Below are 20934 nucleotides of genomic sequence, written 5' to 3' on the forward strand. Positions count from 1 at the left end.
GCTGTTACACTTGATGTGTGCGTCCATAGAACATTCCTAAACTGTGTCAAAATAATTCCCCATCCCTCGAGTTCTGAACAAACAGCTGATCACAAAAACATGGAATATTGGAAATCAAACAACAAAACAAACCCTGTGTGCTGCTCCATGACCAGCAGCCCAACCCCACCTTCACTTCCTCCACCCGGGCCACCTCAACGCACCTTTCAGTTTTTTATTTATTTATTCCAAACATGAGTCTATATATTGAACATCAGAGGGCAGCACCCCTCCTACAGTCACCCCACAAGTCGATATCAATAATAATAATAATGATAACAAGAGAATCAATAACATCCATCTGTCCTCTGTGTCCTGCTGATCTGAGGGGAAAACTGAAAACATCAGGAAACACACACACACAGGCGCGCACACACACACGCGCACACACACACACACACACACGCACACACACGCACACACACACACACACACACACACACACACGCGCGTTTTGTCCTCCGCTGCTGCTTCACTTCCTGCATGTCAACAAACTATAATTATATATTTTGTAATTGTTACTTTAAATTATCTTTTTTATAAAAAGGAAAAAAATAATAACAAAAAATAAAATAAAATATAAATATAAAAAGGCAAAAGTGAAAAAAATATAAAATACAAATAAGATTATTAAATGATAAAATGATTACAAATACAGATGTGTGTAACAACTGTAAAACAAACACATAAACAAACTGCTGTTCGTTCATTTCATAGTGAAAAAGGGAAAAAGTCAGCAGGTTGTTTTTTTTGTACAGCAGGTCCAAATTATTCGGTGATGGAGCTCAGCGCCGCCGGCAGCTGACAGGTGACCTTTAGAAATGAGACAACTCGGCGATCAGATCGCTGTGACATCAGCTTCAGGATCGGGACGAGGAGGAGGAAAGGCTCCTCTGATTGGACAACAGGACAGAAAATACAACCACAAACTTAGTTTTTCTTCTCCACTTTGTGTGTGTGAGTGTGTGTGTCTGTGTGTGTGTCTGTAGCGTTTTGTCTATACAAAACGCCTGGATCAGTATCAAACCTCAGTCGGAGTCCTTGTTGCTCGGCTTGGAGCGAGATGATTGGCTGAGGGTGCGTCGGCCTCAGAGAGTCACTTCCTGTTTGTCTGCCGTGTGACAGATAATCTGGTTTAATCCAAAAGGTAAAGAGTCCGCGAGTAGTCCTTCATCCTCAGAGCGGGTCAATCCGCCCCCCCCGTAAAGGTTTGGTACACTCCACTGACGTGTCGTTGTTTTACTGGATGACCCCCACAAAGGGGTCAGAATGGTTTCCTCCATCGACCCCTGCTGAAGGGCCAGTTTAGACCAAGACAGCTTTGGGGTCAATGAGTAGTTTGTGACCTTTGACCCCACAGACAGCATCCTTAGGCTCAGTCGTGCCCGCTGAGTAAGTCTGTCGGTGGGTGTGTCGGGGTCTTGGTGGGGGGCAGTGGCCGGGGCGGGGGCACAGGTTTGTTTTTAGACCGCTGCGGGCTCGCCACTCCCCCGTCGCTGTCAGCTCTGTCCGTCGGCATCGGGGGAGGGGCGGCGGAAGGCGGGGCAGCGACATGGAGCCGTGGTGATAATGGAGATGATGATGGGCGCTGTGCCGGGGGTGAAGGCCTGTCATCGCCACTGAGGGCGGGACCCGGGAGCAGGAGGAGGCAGAGGAGGACGAGGAGGGTGGAGGGGGTGGGGGTGGGGTAAGCGTGGCCGGTCGCAGGCTCTGGATCCGCCGGCACTCCTGGCAGATGCGTACGTGACTGCAGGCCTGCAGGAAGCTGCGCGGGGGGCGGGCGGAGCCACCAGGGCAGACGCAGGAGGGGGGTAGCGGTAGAGGTGTTGGTGCCCAGCGTGTCCTCCAGGAGCCTCTGTGGCCCCGGGCCCAGATCGGGGCATCCTCCCATCCCTCCCCGACCCCTGCCAACCCGCCCGTCATTGGGCCGGCGCCACTGTACAGCTTCCCGTTGCTGAGACGCATCTCACGAATCAGACGGATGGGGCGGGGACCGGCCAGAGCCAGGCGGGACGGGTGACGTAGGACTCCGCCCCCAGTGCTGGTCAGGGGCCGGCGGCGACGGGATCTGGAATTCTTCTTACAGGATACGGCATTCCGGAACTCCGTCAGCATCTCCTGACAGACAGAAACCTGAGAGAGAGAGAGCAAAGGCACTCAGCTACACCCTTCACACTCTGATGGAGGCCCCCAAACCTCAGCTACACCCTGGAGCTTCACATGTGTTCACTTTAACCCGCTCTCACTCAGATCAGACTCCGTATGAAGAACTTTCTGATCTCTGAGTGTTGGATTAGATTTTATTCCCCACTCTGTCTGTCAGCTGCTGGGAATAACAAGTAGCACTGGACCTGGAGCTGCAGACTGGACTACTGCAACTCTTGGTACGTTGGTCTGGACCAGGCCTCTATTTATCGTCTCCAGCTGGTCCAAAATGCAGCTGCTCGTCTGCTAACTGGCACTAAACGTTAGGAGCATGTAACCCCAGTTTTAGCCTCTCCACACTGGCTCCCTGATCCTTACAGGAACCAATTTAAACTCTTACTTTTTGTTTTTAAGCCACTTACCGGCCGAGCCCCTTCTCAGCTGTCTGAGCTGCTATTTATTTATGCTCCAGAGAAAACCATGAGGTCCAGTTTAAAACCATCCTATCCATGGACTAAACATCTGGTGGTGACAGAGCCTTCTCTGTGGCAGGTCACAGACTTTGGAATAGTCTTCCCTTAAATATTAGATCTGCACAAACACTTTGTGTCATGGTCCTGGGGCACGTTGGCCCAGTATTCTTAGTTTTTATGTATTTTGTTCCTTATTTAGGCCATGCTTCCTGAGTTGCTCTGTTACGTTGTTCCTTATGTGTTTTTCCCCTTGTGACTCTTACCCCCTGTGTGCCCTCTGTGTATCTGTGAGCCCTCGTCTCTCCTTGTGTTTTATTCCATGTTTTACCCAGCCCGTTATGTCTGTGCTCTCTCTCTCCTCCTGTCTGAACCTCTGTACTTCCTGTTTTACTTTGTCAGTCTCCCGTCAGTGTTGCGTTCACTCCTGCTGTGTCTTGTTATGATTATCAGTGTCACCTGTGTTCCCCGTGTGCTCCCACTTCCCTCGTTAACCCTCTGTGTATTTATGTCTGTGTCTCCCTCAGTTCTGTGTCGCGTTCTCCCTCATGACTGTGTGCCCCTCCGTGTGTTTCCTCGTAAGTCAGTTACCTTAGTACTTCCCAGTTTAGTTTCATGTTATTTTGTATCGCTATTATCTTTTGTCAGCAATAAAGCTGTATTTTGAGTTCAGTCCTGTTTTCCTGTGAGTTTGCGTTTGGGTCCTCATCCTGCCTACACACAGCCTAACCATGACACTTTGACCCAAACATTTTGGTTTTAGTTGTTGTTTTAGTTGTTTTTATTGACTTATTTTATTATTTATTTGTTTTTTCTATATTTTACTGCATCATTGCTTTACATTTCATTTGTTTTAGTGAGATTTTACATTGTTAAGAACTTTGCACAGGATTGATTGTTTGGAAATGTGCTATATAAATAAACTTGACCTTGTGGAGGTGTAGGTGTATCACCAGCAGGTGGCAGCAGCAGCTCATTGTGTTAGCAGGTGAAAAAACTTCAGAGTAAATGTGTTTTTCAGTCTCATGTTGATGGCTGCTGGTGGTTCTCTGCCCCTCCACTGCTCAGATGCATCTTTTTATTCTTTTAAATATTTGTAATCTGCTGATGGAAGTTTTTAAATGACCTCACGATTTTGCTCTTGTCATACAAAGTGTGTGAGCTGATGTCTGCAGGCAAAGAGAGAGTTCGTGACCTCTCTGAGCACACGTTTGTATCAGTGTGCAGATGCTCTGCAGACTGTGTGTGTGTCTGTGTCTGTGTGTGTGTGTGTCTGTCCTACAATCTGCTGCTTTATAAACAGCCTGAGCAGAAAGTCAAACAAACGACAGATAAATGAGGAGCAAATGAAGGTCAGGGCAACAGAGTGAGCTCACAGGGCTGATGTGTGGAGAAAGCTTCAACTCTTCCTCGCTCCGAATGTGTCTGACCTTCAGCTTCTCTTAAGACACGCCCCTTTTCTCCTAAATTCCTATTATAAAAATTCCCATCTATGACCATTAGGAACCGTCATAGTGAGGAGAACCGAGAACACCTAAGGCAGTGCTAATGCCGACACACCAGGTTTAAAAACACAAGTACTGTTTACTCTGGAGAACCAGCGTGTGTGTGTGTGTGATGGTGTACCTCGTCTGTCTCGGCGGTGCGGCGTGTCGACCACACAAACTCCATGATGGCCACGAAGACGGCGATGATGAGGCCGCAAATCAGAACAACGAAGATCCCGCCGATGTTCTCCATGCCGAGCCCTGAAACGCAGCGATGGACACATCTCAGATCGATTCACCTACACCCGTCTACCAGCCTGAGGGTTGTTTCCAAGCACAGCGTGCTCTCCATCAGCAACAACAGGCCAGGCTTAAAACAACCGTTATCTACACCGGCCATCCCACCGAGGCTCAGCGTCACCTGCTTTCCACAGTGGGGTCACTGCTCAGGACCGAGACGCTGAACATAAGGACGCTCGCACAGATCCTCAAAGCCTTTTCCTCTCCCTGTGGGACGAGATGCTCCTGACGCCTGTGCCAAACACACCATCAGTATTACCAAAGTGTAACTCTTTCATGTGTCAGGTCGTCACACTGCCAGCAGCACCTGTGTCAGCGCTCAAGCTGCAGCAGCACGTCTGCTGTTCTTCACATGAAGAAACAGCTGACGGTCGCCAATGGAAAAACGAGTCCGGCGCTGGTTCACCTTCACCAAAAATCTGCTCTGATGGCAGATCGCTGCGGTTCTTCATAGTTTGCATGGAAAACTGTAACATGTCAGCAAAGCTAACTCACAGAGAGCGTGGGCTGGGAAATCCTTCAGCCCTGAGACGAGCACGACACGTTTGAAGATTCAGGGCTGAGGCAGCGATTACACACGTGTCAGCATCTTTAACACAAACTACGAGCCAGCACACACACACACACAGAGGGACATCCCATTGACATAATGCTTTCCCAGCTGCTTACCCTAACCTACCTGTAATCCTGACACCAAAACCACATTTTGAGAGAGAAATCATGTCATCAACCTGGTGGGGACCAGGATTTCTGTCCCCACAAGGTTGACACCATAAAATGTGGAGTTGGAGGACAAACTCATCAATGAGGAAAAGACAGGCGGGCACAGGAAATGAGACGCCTGATAAAAAGTTCCTGTTTACGTCTCGTGTCATCATGGTAAGACTTCACTGACATGAGGGACGAGCACGGCTGTGTCCTTGAATCTTTCCATCAAACAGAAACAGGAAATGACGTTTTTACGTTAAATGATTACGTTACGGTGACACTGACCTTTGGCCCTGTGATCCTCCTCTTTGGGGCACTGTCCTCCCTCCCACCAGCGTCTCTTCAGGATCTCCAGCCTGTTGCTCTCCTGCAGCTGCAGGATTCCCAGAGTGATCTCGTCTCTGTACGGAGAGCCTGACGAAGAACAGAAGTCATATTCAACATCTAAAGACACACATGAAACTACTTCCAAACAGGAAGTAGTTTCCTTCAGATGCACTCCTGGACACAGCCTGTATGCCATCACAGACGTACAGTTTACTGTAGTTTTATTTATAAAGCACCAAATCCCACCAACGGTCACCTCATGGTGCTTTGAGGCGCCACCCGGAAACAATCGGACGGCCGCCAACACGCGTGTCACAAACACGCCTGAGCAGACTCAGACTGAGCTCATCCTAAAGCTGCTGCTGGATTAAAGTGAGCTAAACCTTGGCACCAACCACCAACCCGAGACTGATCTAAGCCTCTGTCTGCCTGACACACACACCACCTGAGTCCACTTCCAGCTGTCAGGCGTGTGATGTCTAACACTGCCCTGCATTGGTGAGCTTTCAGAGCCTGCACAGATCAGAAGCGCCTGTGGATGGATGAAACTGTTTATGGGTTTATCGAATCATGCTTGCATGACCACACAAGACGAGGCCACCGTTCTGCACTGCTTTCAGAGTCTGTGGATTTCTGTTTCACGTCTGTGGGAACCAACCAGGCTGCACGTAGCTGCACTCAGTGTCGCCGCGTCCTGATGCACTAAAGTGGCTTTAAAGACGAGCTGATGGCTGGTCTTCCTCTTTCAAAGGCGATGAGACAAATCCAGTCTCAGGTGGGCTGTGGATGAAAACAGAGGGCTGGTTCTAACGGCGGAGCTCACCTGCTCACCGGTCATCAGGTAAACGTGCTGATGTGGAGGAGGCGGCGCGCTCTGCTGCTCTGTGGGGTTTTTAACGTGTTCTCATAAACAGCAACACAACGATGACACGAGCAGCTGCACCTTTTATACAAGTCAAACGCGCTGCTGCTGTTCGCAGTCTCGTTTCCACCTGAGCTCCAGATGCGTTGCAGGCAGCGAGCGGAGACACCGGAGCTCCGGACGGGAACCTGTGCGGCAGCACGATGTAATCCCCTAATCTCTCCAGACTGCAGGTTGTTTACTGAACAGACTCATGTTCAATCCTCAGTAAAGATTTATTGACAGCTTGCAGGCTGACACTTACCAGCAGACACACACTAACTGAACCATGCACGCCGTCACTGCAGCTGTTTCTGCAGCCGTGGGTCAGCAGAGGTCGCTTTGATTGGCTTAAGGGACAATACGCAAAGTATAGACTGTAAAGACAAGATGGACACAGCTTCCTTGATAGCTCTCACTACTTTGTTTTTCAGCTCGGTGCTGTACGTATTTGCTCTGTTCCTTATCGTGGTGACGGGGGAACCCGACCGAGCCCTGCAGCCACGCCGCCACAGCATTTTGCTCCTGTAGGGTCTCTCGGGCAAACAGCAGGGGCGAGGGGCAGATTCAAGATCCAAAGCCACAGACTGTGGGTGTGGAGCTGACCAATCCAGTCACATTTAACTGTGTCATGGTTCAGCTGACACTTTAAACCTGCCCTGAGGCCATGAAAGCGAGAAGCTGATGTAGATTAAAGGAAAAACAAAGATTGTTTGCTTTCATCATCAAACAAAAAGGCAATAATTTAATAAGAACAATAAACGGCTGCACCACCACATGTTTATCTATTTTTAAACTACAGCAACCCAGTTCTACAGCAGTATTATTTTTGACCACTGGATGGCAGTAGAGGCTTCTGTATGTTATTCAATCAGGTGCACAGCCTTTAGCAGAGAGCTCGTTTGCTGCTCATCAGAAGGAAAAGTGAAGCTTTGGTGCTGAAACACATGAAACCGGCTGTGATGGTAGAAGCTTCAGATTAGATGAAACATATTTGTTTTACAGACATTGATGGATGAGCAGCGCTGACATTTTCACTGCTTTATGAGGAGCATTTATTATTCTGAGGATCCGATTTCAGCATTTGTGCCCATTAAAGGTTCTTTAAAATGAAATATTTTGCACACAGCGTGTTCACAACATTCATCCCTCTGGCAAAAGGAAGTGCCAAGTCTTTCAAATTAAAAGTATTTTGTTTTGGATAGTTGTGCTGCAGAACTGAATGGACCAGCAGGAATCGCGCTGGGTCACGCAGTATGAGTAGTGTCTCCCTTACACCACCCGCAGTGTAAGGCGCCGGGGGTGTCGGCTCCAGCTGGAGGTGCTGGTCCGATCCCGGCCCGCCTTATACTCTGACAGCTTTCACACCTTGAGGTGAATAAAAATGTCTTTTCCCGATATCTCGTCTTTCATGAGGATTGTGCTGATTCATGTATATCTATGTATATGTAATATATACATCTGTGTGGAGGAGCCGGCCAGCAGCAACAGGTCTATCTACCCAGTGACTCCATAGGTGGAAAGTCTGCGATGGCCGAGGAGCTGTACAGTTAAACTATGAGCTACTGAGTACATATCAGCTCACTTTACAGCAGCAACATTAATATTTTGTCCTGGGTGGCCGTAAACGAGCTCACGTCCATCGCTCGTCCAGTCATCCTCTCATTAGTCCATCACAGAGCGACTCTCATAAAGCGGCAGTGAGCGAGTCTCACGGTAAAATGTAATGGAAGATGAAACAATGACACGCCCACGTTTTGGGTTTTTTACATTTGAAACGTCCTGACACGCTTCCTGTTTGTTCCTCAGTAAACTGCAGGCTGGCTGTTCTGGAAACATCACTCCTCTTTGGATAAAACTCATCGAATGGTTTGTTTCTCTCGTCCAAACCAACGATCGATGTTTAAAATTCTGTTTCCACACAGTTGTCCTTCTTCCACCTCGAGTTGTGATCATTAAAGTCACATTTATAACCCTCCATTCCAATATTTTAATCAATAAAATTCACGTGATGACATCATCCTGACCCTGACCTACGCTCAGAGTCCAGGATGCTTCATATCAGATATTATTTATATAATCTGACCTCTCCTGTTCCCCTCACCTCTAATCTTTCCTCCTGTCATCAGGGGGTTTTTTCCTTCCCACTGTTGCCAGGTGCTTGTTCACAGGTTGTCTGACTGTTGGGGGTTTTCTGTATTATTGTAGGGCCTACCTTACAACATAAAACACCTCAGGATGACAGTTTATTTGTAATTTGGTTGCTGAGATGCTTTTACTAGGATTCAGTCCTGACTGATTCTTTTCAAACGTGCGATCAGCTCGTCGCTGTGCTACAAACTCTTGAGTCTGGGCCGTGTGCGGTTTTGGCCGACAGCGCCTGAGTCCCATGTGGACATGATTCTGCCTGCTCCTGTCGTACAGCCAAACTCAGCTCCTTCTTCACTCCTGCACAGCACGCTGTCGTGCTCTCATGTGTTGTGGGAAAAATGTGCCGCTCGTTGGTGTCTCTGGACTCTGAGCGGATGCATGATCTGATATCGTCGTGTTGGTGTTGTTCCCAGATCAACATACTAAATGTTGTTCCAGGAGCAACATTGCAAGTGACCAATCAGAATGTTGTGACGTCATACTTTTGCGACTTCGGGAAAAACCGCCATAAAACAAAAAACTGTACTTAAGCTGCGAGAAACCGCCTCTGTCCACCGATCAACGGACCCTGACCCTGACCCTTTAATAAACGGTAAGCAGAACTGATATTGTCCTTGCAACATTGTAATTTCATAAATGCATGAATGGCTTGGTGCGCAAAAGAATAATGTCACAACAATGTGATTGGTCACTTGCAATGTTGAACCTGGAACAACATTTTCATGATGATCTGGGAACAACACCAACACGACGATATCAGATCATCCCTGAGTGGATATCAAACCACCTGACTGTCATGTGACTCGCTGAGGATGTTGTGTTTTATTGATGTGTTGGTCGTTGAGTTAAACTTTGAGAGAGGGAACGTAAAAATGAAACTGACTCCTGATTCTCCTTCATTTACAGCTAATTGCTCCCTGTCCTCGGTGGACGCCGCCGCCTCGATGCTCATGTGTTAACAGGCCGACCGAGTGACGGCGGCTCTCCTGAAAGCTGCTCGTGTCTTTTCTGTCACTGTCAACATCTGTTCCTTCTTCTCTTCATTAACTCTGCTAACTGTGCGCTAAGCAGGATCACCTGAGCTGTCAGAGACCTCGCTAACAGCAGAACAGAGTGATCCCACGTTATTTAACACCAGCACTCAGCAGCAGGGGGCAGTCTGCCTTGGCTTGTGGTACCCGGTTAGCCCCTCCCCCCTCCTCACCCAGAGGCATGCCGATGCCGTATCCTTTGGTGTCCAGCAGTCCTCCAATCTGCGTGAGGTTGCAGTTGAGGCTGCGGTAGTACTCGTTCATGGTGCTCTCCATCAAAAAGGCATACTTGGAGTTGAGGACGCGGGCGATGCCCTCTTCTGTGCTCTTCACGAACACGCTGGGCTGCTTGGAGTACATGTAGTTCCACATCCGCTGGTACGTCTGGTACCGTGAGTTCTGCAGGAAAAGAGGGTGAAAGGACAGTTGTAGTGTCTGAACATGTTTGATGGTCTGTTTTTGTACCACATGATGTATGTTTGCAGCAGAAGTTGACTGTTTTTATTTGATTTGGTTGTTTCTGTGGTAAATGCACTTATATTCTGTTTCTCACTGGGCAGTCTGGCTCGAGTCCACTGGTTCCTGCTGAGGACATAAATCTTTAAAACACCTTAAAATGTATATTTCACTTCTTTAAAAGGATCGATAATTTCCTCAAACAGCTGGCAGATGAGTTCACTTGGCGCTCTGCTGAGGGCCTGAGTTACCATCAGTTCAGCGAAACACATGAAAACTGCACTTCTTCTAATGGCCACTCGAGGCAGCGTCGAGACTGGGTCCATGCCATTGACTGTAGAAAACAGATTCTTTCTTTTGTTATCAATAGTTCTCATCATGCTGATTGATGTCCAAGAGGTCTCCTTTCCCATAAGTTTGATTCTAATTCCTACCGCGGTGATGTTAAATTGGGTTGAAACGTCATCATAGCAGCTTTGACTGGCAGCTGCAGTCACGGAGAAACTTGCGTATCTCTGTTCGGGAATAGCAGATAGAGCGTAGGCTCTGAGAGGAGGGCCAGCGTTTACACTACGAAAACACGACCGAGTGTTTTAACCTGACAGCCTGAGGTGTTCTTCAGAAAACTGGACTACCCGACAGAAGGACCCGAGGCCCCGCTGCACTTTTTCGGTAAGTTAAACGTGTTTGTAAGCTAATCCATAACTACCGTCCTTAGGTCCTGAGACCTAGCTAGCTAAAATGAGCACTTGGCTGTCGGGGTTCGTTTAGCTAATCTGTGCAGGTGAATGAATTTACTAAAGAAATCAAGAGAAACGCCCCGGGCTACTCAGTCACTAATTACTGTTACTGTACTTTTATTACAAGTATTATTCTGTAAAAGCAACAGGCTGCACGCTGCTGCAGCTCCTGTGCAGAACTGAATATCAAATATGTGCAAACAACAGCATGTTTTCAGTCTCTTGCCACATCTGTAAAGACAGTAACATCCTTTTTAAAAGCTTGTACTTCAGCAACTCCTCATTAATCAGGAACTATGGATTAAAGTACTGTAGTGTACTGTAATACTGAAAAAATGTAAGAGAAGAACTTCAGATCCTGAGTGTGTGAGGACAGAAGAATCAGCTTTATTTCAATTTTGAGGGATAAAATTTCTGAGTTTGATGGTTCTGTTCTCTCTCCTCAGATTCAGACCTCAGCACCACCCAGTGACAGCAGACAGATCATCCAACATGTTCACATGTTAACTGCAAAATGAACTGATGAAAACAGTACAAAGGTTAAAGTACCACACGTGCTGTAGTGAAAGCTGCAGCTTTATTGATAAAGTTAAAGACATAAAAACAAAAGGATTAATCGTCCCTGTAACTGTGTCACTATATATCAGCATTAACAGGACCTCAGTTTGATGTTTCACAAAGCTGCTGATCTCAGACCTGCACTGCTTCCGTTTTAAACACTTGATGTACTCAGCTGCATGAAGAGCACATGAGATTTTCTCACAATTAAATAAAACCTGATGAAGGTCAAAGGTCGTCACTTGTATGTTGAACTACAAACTTGTCATCTGGAATTCTTTCACAGTTTTTTGCAGATAGTGTGTTATTTACCATAAAGTGATTCAGAGTTATTCATCCCAGAGTAACCAGAGAGGATCATATATTTTTAAATATATAACTTTCTACAGGACTGAATATAATATCTTTATGTAAAAGTCTGGAGCCTCTGGGGAGTATCCGAGTATTTATAACATTACACAAACCAAAGGTCTCCATCACAGTGTTCATGAAATGCTGGGTTTATCCATCTCCTGGATCGGGCCTACGGAGGAGTGCTGAAGATTTCCCTGTGAGGGAGCTGCTGGTGAAGATCATGAGTCCTGCTTGATCTATGCGATGAGCTTCAGTCTTCCTGGTGTTTCTTAAATGAAGTCTCTCTCAGTCGGTCAACAGAACTTCTGACACAGGACAGCTGTGATGAAAGAAAGGGAAGAAGTTTCTCCAAACCTCTGGACCCAGGAAACCCAGCTTGGTCCTGATGGTCTCCCTCACTAGTTTCTCTCCAGGGTGAATGTAGCTGTTGATATAATATGGACTCTATTATTAAATGAAAAGAACAAATTAGACTACACTACTGAAACGTTCTGCTGATGTTTTTAAAGTCTCCATGTTACCAGGATGTAGAGGGCTCTGAAGATTTAAACAGTTTTAGATCCATTACACTCACAGTCTTATGTTAAAATCTCAAAGGACAGCATTATATTTTTGATATTAACAGTAACTCTGGGCCTCTGTAGAGTGTGCAGATGATCTCATCGCTGTCTAAAAATGGATAAAAACAAACATAAGAAGTGCTGAATCCTTCAATAACACAGACTATTAGAGTAGCAGGTGTGTAGCATCGCTAACTAGCTAACAACAAGCCTCCAACACAGCGCGTATGCTAGCGGCTAATCTAGCAAACGAATTAACAACAGAGTGATTTTAGAACTGTAAGATGATCAGCTGTGCGTCTTTTTTATAACAGTGACATGGTTGTATTTACCTTAATTAAAGGAGTCGTCAGTCGCGGTAAACCAGCAAAAAAACTCGAGCAGCCGGGCTACGTAAAAAGTGTAGGGGTGTGTGTTTGCGGTCACGTCCAGCGGGTGTGTGGGCGGGAGCGTTACACAGTCACTCCACCTCAAGTCACTACTGCGCAGACTCTGGCTGTGTCCCAATTCAGGGTCTGCACGCTTGAAGTACGCATTTCAAGTGCGATTACGTCACCGCCACGCGACGACGGCTGTCCCAATTCAAAGTGTACTTCAAATGCATACTCCAAATGCGCCGTCGATTTCTCCAAATATCAAGCGTGGTCCGGTGCACGCTTCGTGGTCCCATATATCCCACAATCCATAGCGCGGCGGTGGGTGTGGATAATTTTGCCGCAAAATACGGCAGAAGGGAGCGGCCGAAGAGTGAACTGTCAAAAGTAAGTACTGAATATTATGTCACTTATTTATGTGCGAATGTTTAAGAACATTAAAACATTACTGTTGGCCACGTGTCGGCAAAGTTGTGTGACGTTAGTGATGTTTGTACTTTCAGCGTCAGCTTGTTCTTTTTTTTTTTTTTTTTTTTGTCTGTCCCATTTGGTTCTTTAGCCGTCAGAATTGTTGTCTGAAGACCAACAAGGATACCAAATGGATTTATTTTGCCAAATGGATCATCATGGCATTGCCGTATTGGTCCATTTGATCAAACTTTGTTGTTATTATTTATTTTATTTTCAGTTGTTACAGATGGGACAGATATGACTGGGGGATAGGAAAGGGAGAAAGAAAGAGAGGAAGGAAAAGAAAAACAGAAGGGAAAAGGGACAGTGAGAAAGGGCACTTACAAAGACAAAGAGAAAGAAAAAAAAAATCTCCTGGATCACCTGTTGAGAGAAAAAGAAGAGAAGACAAGCAAAAAAAACAAAAAAAAACAAAAACAAAGCAACATACTAAACACAACACCATCACGTTAATCTAGCTAAGTGTGAACATCAGTAAATACTAAATATTGAAAGTTGTTGTGCAGCATGCAGGACAGACAGCGCACAATGTGCTTTGAAGTAGCAGCTAAGAAAGGTGTAGTTTATGTCTACGAACAGTGAACACCCATGTGCACACCTGTGTGGATCAACGCGCTTGTATACAAAAGGTTTCCCCATGTAACGGTCTGCTAGAGGGTGTGGAGGGCCATAGCCCCGTCCCCCAGGGCATGATGCAGGTATGGAGGAGATCCAGGCCCCAGACATCCAGAGGCCCCAGAGTGCGAGAGCCCAAGGAGGACCACCGGAGGGGCATCCGTGCCACCTTCCTGGGAAGGGCTGAGGAGATCCCCAGACGAGGGGGTCACCCAGTAGCCACGGAGCAGAAGCCAGAGGGGGCTGCACTGGCGTGCCCGCCGGCTCTGCCGGCAGCCAGCTGTGCCAGAGTGAACCGAGTTGCAGGCCCCGAGGCCGGAGGCCCGAGGGCCCCCTTTGCCCCGGAAGAGGCCTGACCGAGCGACAGGCACCAGGCCCCGCCAAGTAGCCACCGGGAGTGAGCTGGTGCATACCTGAGCGCCCAGCCCCGGACACCAAGAACCACCAATGCACCAACCCCTGAGGGCATCAGTTACCAGCAGGGAGTGTGGTGAGGGGAGATAGGCCTCCACACTTGGAGGGCCTGGGAGTACCCAGGGAGGTGGAGTCTAAGACCCGACCTGACATATAGACACAGACAAACAGGCACACACAGACACAAACATGCTTTCCCACCCTCATGCACACATATACAAACACTCAACACTCACCCAACATAGGGACAGACATACATAGACATGTACACACAATCATACTCCCCAAACATACTCTATGCCCCGGGTCCAGGTACCCTCGCTCCCAGAGGGGGAAACGGCACCCAGACCCAAGAGATGTGACCCTTTCCCCCGGGGTGGAGGCAAGCAGACCGCCCCAGGCTCCGCAGCAGCAGGGAGGCCAATCGGACAGCCAACACCTCCTCCCAGCCCCCCGCCCCGATGGCTAGTAGAGAACGGGGGTGTGTGAAGACCCCATACCTCCCTCCTCCCGCTCATGTCTAGTGTTGCTGCGTGTTGTTCTAAAGTGCATTTAAAACAAGGGAGGGCATGGTGCTGCTGCCAGAGAGCAGCAGGTGTTAGCACGGCCCCTCCCGAGAACCCTCAGTGTCTACATGGATTTAAAATTGAGAGGTGGGCACCGGCGCCAGAGGTAGGGTTGAATACACAGACCGTCCTCTGGACGCCGTTAACGTGGTCACCCTCAAGGCCCTATATATATATATATATATGTGTGTGTGTGTTATGAGAGTGTGAATAATGTGGATGTCTAAGTTGTGAAATAAAATTGAGGCACAGGTGGCCAGAAGGGGACAGAGGGGGGGAATGCCTCCCCTGCACCCTGGTGACACACCGGCACCCCAAGGCCCTACCTGTGTGGGTGGGTGTGGTGGAGCGGGAAGAGGAAGGCAGCCGGGGATGGGGAGGAAAAGAAGGGAGGGGCAAGATGCCCCTCTTTAGGGCCAGCTCCCCCGCTGACCCCAGTAGGCACCCCCGTCCCCTAGCACCCACCAAGGCAAGGGGGCCCAGGCCCATCCAGACCGGGGCCTATGGCAGCAGCACCGCTAAGCCCCACAGGACCTGGGGAAGCCCACCCCACCCCACCGCAGAGGAAACTATACCCACCCCAACATTCAATCATCTCCAGACTACACAAGACAACAGACACCCAGGTTAGGTTTATTCTCCACCTCTCCTGTGTCTCTCCCCCACCTGCAGAGTGGACTTCTGCAAGGATGGAACAACCTCTCTGCCAGTTGAAGAGCCCCCCAGTTAGGCCGATGCACCAGAGGCCCCCTGCGCCAGGGCTGAGCCCCCGTGCACCCACCCGCCCACAACCTCGGCGACACACCGACGAGGACCGAAGCCTCCAAGGCCCAGCCAGAGCCCCATCACGGAGACGAAGCACCCCCGAACCTCAAGCCCCCCGCCTGCCCCGGATCCACTCAGGGGCAGCCAGGCCACCAGGCCAGTAACCTACGTCCGCCAGTACAGACCATCCCCCAGCCCTGCTGCACGCAGCCACGAGGAGAACACCCTCTAAGAGCGACCAGAGCCACTAACCAGGTTATGACCACAACCCCCCGGGTTGAGCCCTCCAGGGATAACGTCTCTAGGGGTTCTCCTGGCGCCCTAAGCCCATCCCAACCTCCACATCAACCACAATAGCGAAGGCAGGACCAAACCATGACCCCCCACCCCCACTAGGTGATGAAGCCGATCAAAGGAGCCCAAAGGGATTGATCAAATGTGGTGGCAGAGGCTGTATCAAGACTAATGTGATCTATTAGATGGTTTTTATATTGATTAGAATTAAGATTATTTTTATTTTTCCAGTTAAGGAGGACCGTTTTCTTGGCAATGCATAGGGCTGTAAAAACAATGTGGGCTGTGTTTATTTCTGCAGTGACCTCATCCAAGTTGCTCAGCAAGCACACTAAAGGGGAGGCTGGAATGTTACATTTCAGACACTTTGATAAGTCTTCACATATCTCACGCCAAAACTTCTGCACTGGTGGACAGAACCAAAGGGCGTGGATGTAATTGTCTGGTGTATTGCCTTGACAGTGTGAGCAGTTGTTGGAAGATGTAAAGCCCATCTTGAACATCCGATGACCTGTATAGTGCACTCTATGTAGTATTTTGTATTGTATTAATTGCAGACTGGGATTTTTAATCAATTTAAAGGTTTTTAAGCATACCTGAGACCAGAAGTTTTGGTCTAAGCTTACTGATAAATCTGCTTCCCACTTTGCAATAGGAAGTGATATTGATTCATCTATTTTAGAAAGTGTTCTGTATATTTTAGATAATAATTTGGGGGATTTAAGAGTAAGAAAGTGTACCGCACTTGGTGGTGTTTGTAATTCAGCTTGACTGAGGTTAAATCTCTTTTTTACTATGGATTTAATTTGTTGATATTCTAAAAATCTTTTCTTTGATGCTTGGTTTCTTTAAAACCAAGCGTCAGCTTGGTTTTAAAGCCATCCATCCATCCATCCATCTTCATCCGCTTTATCCGAGGCCGGGTCGCGGGGGCAGTAGCCTAAGCAGGGAAGCCCAGACCTCCCTCTCCCCAGCCACCTCCTCCAGCTTATCCGGGGGAACACCAAGGCGCTCCCAGGCCAGCCGAGAGATGTAATCTCTCCAGCGTGTCCTGGGTCTGCCCCGGGGCCTCCTCCCGGTGGGACATGCCCGGAACACCTCACCCAGGAGGTGAGGTGTTCCGGGCATGACCGGCACCCAGGAGGCATCCTTGTCAGATGCCCGAACCACCTCAACTGGCTCCTTTCGATGTGGAGGAGCAGTGGCTCTACTCTGAGCCCCTCCCGGATGGCTGAACTTCTCACCCTATCTCTAAGGGAGAGGCCAGCCACCCTTCGGAGGAAGCTCATTTCTGCCGCTTGTATCCGCGATCTCGTTCTTTCGGTCACTACCCACAGCTCGTGGCCATAGGTGAGGGTAGGGACGTAGATCGACCGGTAAATTGAGAGCTTCGCTTTTACACTTAGCTCCCTCTTCACCACGACGGACCGGTGCAGCGTCCGCATCACTGCAGCCGCAGCACCAATCCGTCTGTTGATCTCCGGCTCCCTTCTCCCATCACTCGCGAACAAGACCCCGAGATACTTGAACTCCTCCACTTGGGGCAGGAACTCATCCTTGACCCGGAGTGGGCGCTCCACCCTTTTCCGGCTGAGAACCATGGCCTCAGATTTGGAGGTGCTGATCCTCATTCCCGCTGCTTCACACTCGGCTGCGAACCGTTCCAGTGCGAGCTGGAGGCCTTCACCCGATGAAGCCAACAGAACCACATCATCCGCAAAAAGCAGAGATGAGATTCTGAGGCCACCGAAGCGAAAGCCCTCCGCCACTTGGCTGCGCCTAGAAATCCTGTCCATAAAAATTATGAACAGAACCGGTGACAAAGGGCAGCCCTGGCGGAGCCCATCACCCACCAGAAACGAGTCCGACTTATTGCCGGCAATGCGAACCAAGCTCTTGCAACGGTTGTATAGGGATCGAATGGCCCGTAGCAATGGGCCAGACACCCCATACTCTCGCAACACCTCCCACAGGACACCCCGAGGGACACGGTCGAATGCCTTCTCCAAGTCCACAAAACACATGTAGACTGGTTGGGCAAACTCCCATGCACCCTCAAGTATCCTTGAGAGGATAAAGAGCTGGTCCAGTGTTCCGCGACCAGGACGAAAACCGCATTGTTCCTCCTGTATCCGAGGTTCGACTAGCGGACGAACTCTCCTTTCCAGCACCCTGGCATAGACTTTCCCAGGGAGGCTGAGGAGTGTGATCCCCCTGTAGTTGGAACACACCCTCCGGTCTCCCTTCTTAAAGATGGGGACCACCACCCCGGTCTGCCAGTCCAGGGGTACTGCCCCTGATCTCCACGCGACATTGCAGAGGCGTGTCAACCAAGACAGCCCCACAACGTCCAGAGCCTTCAGGAAGTCGGGGCGGACCTCATCAACACCAGGGGCTCTGCCACCAAGCAGTTGTTTAACTGCCTCAGTGACCTCGCCCCCGGAAATTGGCGGGTCATTCCCCTCATCCCCAGACTCTGCTTCCTCCTCGGAAGACGTGTCAGTGGGATTAAGGAGGTCCTCGAAGTATTCCTTCCACCGCCTGACAATTTTCTCAGTCGACGTCAGCAGCGCTCCGCCAGCACTATACACAGTGCAGGTAGAGCACCGCTTTCCCCTCCTGAGACGCCTGACGGTTTGCCAGAATCTCTTCGAGGCAGTCCGAAAGTCTTTTTCCATGGCCTCTCCGAACTCCTCCCACACCCGAGTTTTTGCTTCAGCCACTGCCCGAGCCGCATTCCGCTTGGCCTGTCGATACCTGTCGGCTGCCTCCGGAGTCCCACAGGCTAACCAAGCCTGATAGGACTCCTTCTTCAGCCTGGTGGCTCCCTTCACCTCTGGTGTCCACCATTTGGTTCGGGGATTACCACCATGGCAGGCACCAACCACCTTGCGACCGCAGCTCAATGCAGCAGCTTCGGCGATGGAGACGCTGAACATGGTCCATTCGGACTCAATGTCCCCAGTCTCCCTCGGAATGCTGTTGAAGCTCTGCCGGAGGTGTGAGTTGAAGATCTCGCGGACTGGGGCCTCTGCTAGACGTTCCCAGCACACCCTCACTACACGTTTAGGTGCACCGGGTCTGTCCAGCGTCCTCCCCCGCCACCTGATCCAACTCACCACCAGGTGGTGATCAGTTGACAGCTCAGCCCCTCTCTTTACCCGAGTGTCCAGAACATATGGTCGCAGGTCTGGTGATACGATTACAAAATCGATCATCGACCTGCGGCCTAGAGCATCCTGGTGCCACGTGCACTTATGGACACTCTTATGTTCGAACAAGGTGTTCGTTATGGCCAAACTGTGATTTGCACGGAAGTCCAATAACAAAACACCACTCGGGTTCAGATCAGGGAGGCCGTTCCTCCCGATCACGCCCCTCCAGGTCTCGCTGTTGTTACCCACGTGAGCATTGAAGTCTCCCAGCAGGACAACAGAGTCTCCAGGTGGGGCACCTTCCAGCACCCCCCCCCAGGAACTCTAAGAAGGCTGGGTACTCTGAACTGCCACTCGGCGCATAGGCACAGATGACAGTCAGGACCCGTTCCCCGACCCTGAGGTGCAGGGAACAAACCCTCTCATCCACCGGGAAAAACCCCAACGTACCGGCAGCAAGCCGAGGGGATATTAGAATACCCACCCCAGCCCGCCGCCTCTCACCAGGGGCAACTCCAGACTGAGACAGAGTCCAGGCCCTCTCCAGGAGACTGGTTCCAGAGCCCGAGCCATGCGTAGAGGTGAGCCCGACTATATCTAGCCAGTACTTCTCAACCTCACGCACTAACTCAGGCTCCTTCCCCACCAGAGAGGTGACATTCCATGTCCCTATTGCTAGTCTTGGCAGTCGGGGATCAAGCTTCCGCTCCTGGCCGCCGCCCGGCACACAATGCACCCGACCCCTATGGCGCCTCCTGCTGGTGGTGGGCCTGCGGGAGGATGGGCCCATGTCTCCTCTTCGGGCTGTGCCCGGCCGGGCCCCATGGACTAAGGCCCGGCCACCAGACGCTCGCCTTCGGGCACCCTCCCCGGGCCTGGCTCCAGGGCGAGGCCCCGGTAACCCTATCCCGGGCAGGGTAAACTGTTCCCTCGATGTTCTCTTCATAAGGGTCTTCTGTATTTTAAAGCCTTTACTTTAAAATATATATATAGTTGACCTTAATCTTACAGAGAATGTGATGATTTTATGGATAATTAAAGTCAGTCATATATCCAAAAACACAACAAGCTGAAAGTCAGTGATGCTGCTCGGTTTGCAGTCCTGAATATGACGGCACAAGCAGGATTCACTGCACTGTTAATGTTAGCTATGTTATATTGCTGCCTCTGTTCGGTGGTGTCGAGCCAAACGGACTTTAACGTGTGTTTGAACGAGCTGACGGTTCACTCGTTAAGCTGAAAGAAAGATGCTTTAATCACAGGAGTCACACATGTGTCCACTGGACCATCTGGGAACTCTTCTTGTTTAGCACTCGTAATAACACAAACACTAAATCCTCCTTCTCTTGTGCTGTTTTGTAGCAGTGTGTACACCTGAGACTGTCACCTGTCTGTCTGTCCTGCACTCTCTCTCTGTTTCTTTCTCTCTGATTGTGGAATAAAAGTATGAACATGTATTTATAAGTTACACTTGTGTTTGAATCCTGCAGCTTATCACACATTTGATTTCCATGTGTGACGACTGCAAGTGTCCAGAGTGAGGACAGACTGAGGGACCCACTGCTGCACATCATCTGTGAGGCTTTGCACCCCTGATGATCCACCAGGACAAACTCAGCAGTGTGTGAGGAAGAGGAGGAGGAAGAGCCAGCAGCAGCTGACAGATGGAGAGAATAGACAGGCTGTTCCCTGTTTGTGAAGGACTGCTAGGAAAGTTTAAAATAACTAATTGTCTGTCCTGAATCAGTCTTATTAGGTAATGTTCAAATAATGTTATCATCCCAGTGTTGTCAGTGTGGGAGAAAGTACTCAGGGCCTTCAAGTTACACACTATGAAAGGCAGCAACAAGTTTAATATTCAGAAACCTAAAGTATGTATCAGCAGCAGAATGGAGCTAAAAATAAATGTTTGTTTCAGTTCTATGAAGCTTTGAGTATTTTGGATTAGTAGCACTGCTGTGTTTGTTGCATCATATTGCTGTAATTGTTTATATGCTTTATATATTCTGAGCTAAGTTGATCTATAGTGTTACATCATATTCTATAAGGATGT

The 20934-nt window shown here is 49.3% G+C and overlaps 1 protein-coding gene across 2 annotated transcripts in view; it reads right to left on the minus strand.

The window, feature by feature from the left end:
* Positions 1 to 204: 204 nt before the first annotated feature.
* Positions 205 to 20934, minus strand: part of LOC100704734 (glutamate receptor ionotropic, kainate 5) — a 218909-nt gene continuing 198179 nt past the window's right edge. Inside the window, exons 18-22 of one of the 2 annotated variants that reach the window (XR_003215784.1) lie at positions 9733 to 9958; positions 5435 to 5563; positions 4281 to 4402; positions 1067 to 2172; positions 205 to 932 (exon numbers count right to left, since the gene is read on the minus strand). Coding sequence is in view for 1 of the 2 variants with exons in the window: in XM_019350475.2 (XP_019206020.1) it covers positions 1345 to 2172; positions 4281 to 4402; positions 5435 to 5563; positions 9733 to 9958 (1305 nt within the window). In the remaining variant the exon portion in view is untranslated. Of the gene's footprint in view, positions 2173 to 4280; positions 4403 to 5434; positions 5564 to 9732; positions 9959 to 20934 lie in introns of both variants that reach the window. The other variant, XM_019350475.2, reaches the window with a different exon arrangement.

Source organism: Oreochromis niloticus, linkage group LG22 (assembly GCF_001858045.2).
Source record: "Oreochromis niloticus isolate F11D_XX linkage group LG22, O_niloticus_UMD_NMBU, whole genome shotgun sequence".
Taxonomy (NCBI): Eukaryota; Metazoa; Chordata; class Actinopteri; order Cichliformes; family Cichlidae; genus Oreochromis; species Oreochromis niloticus.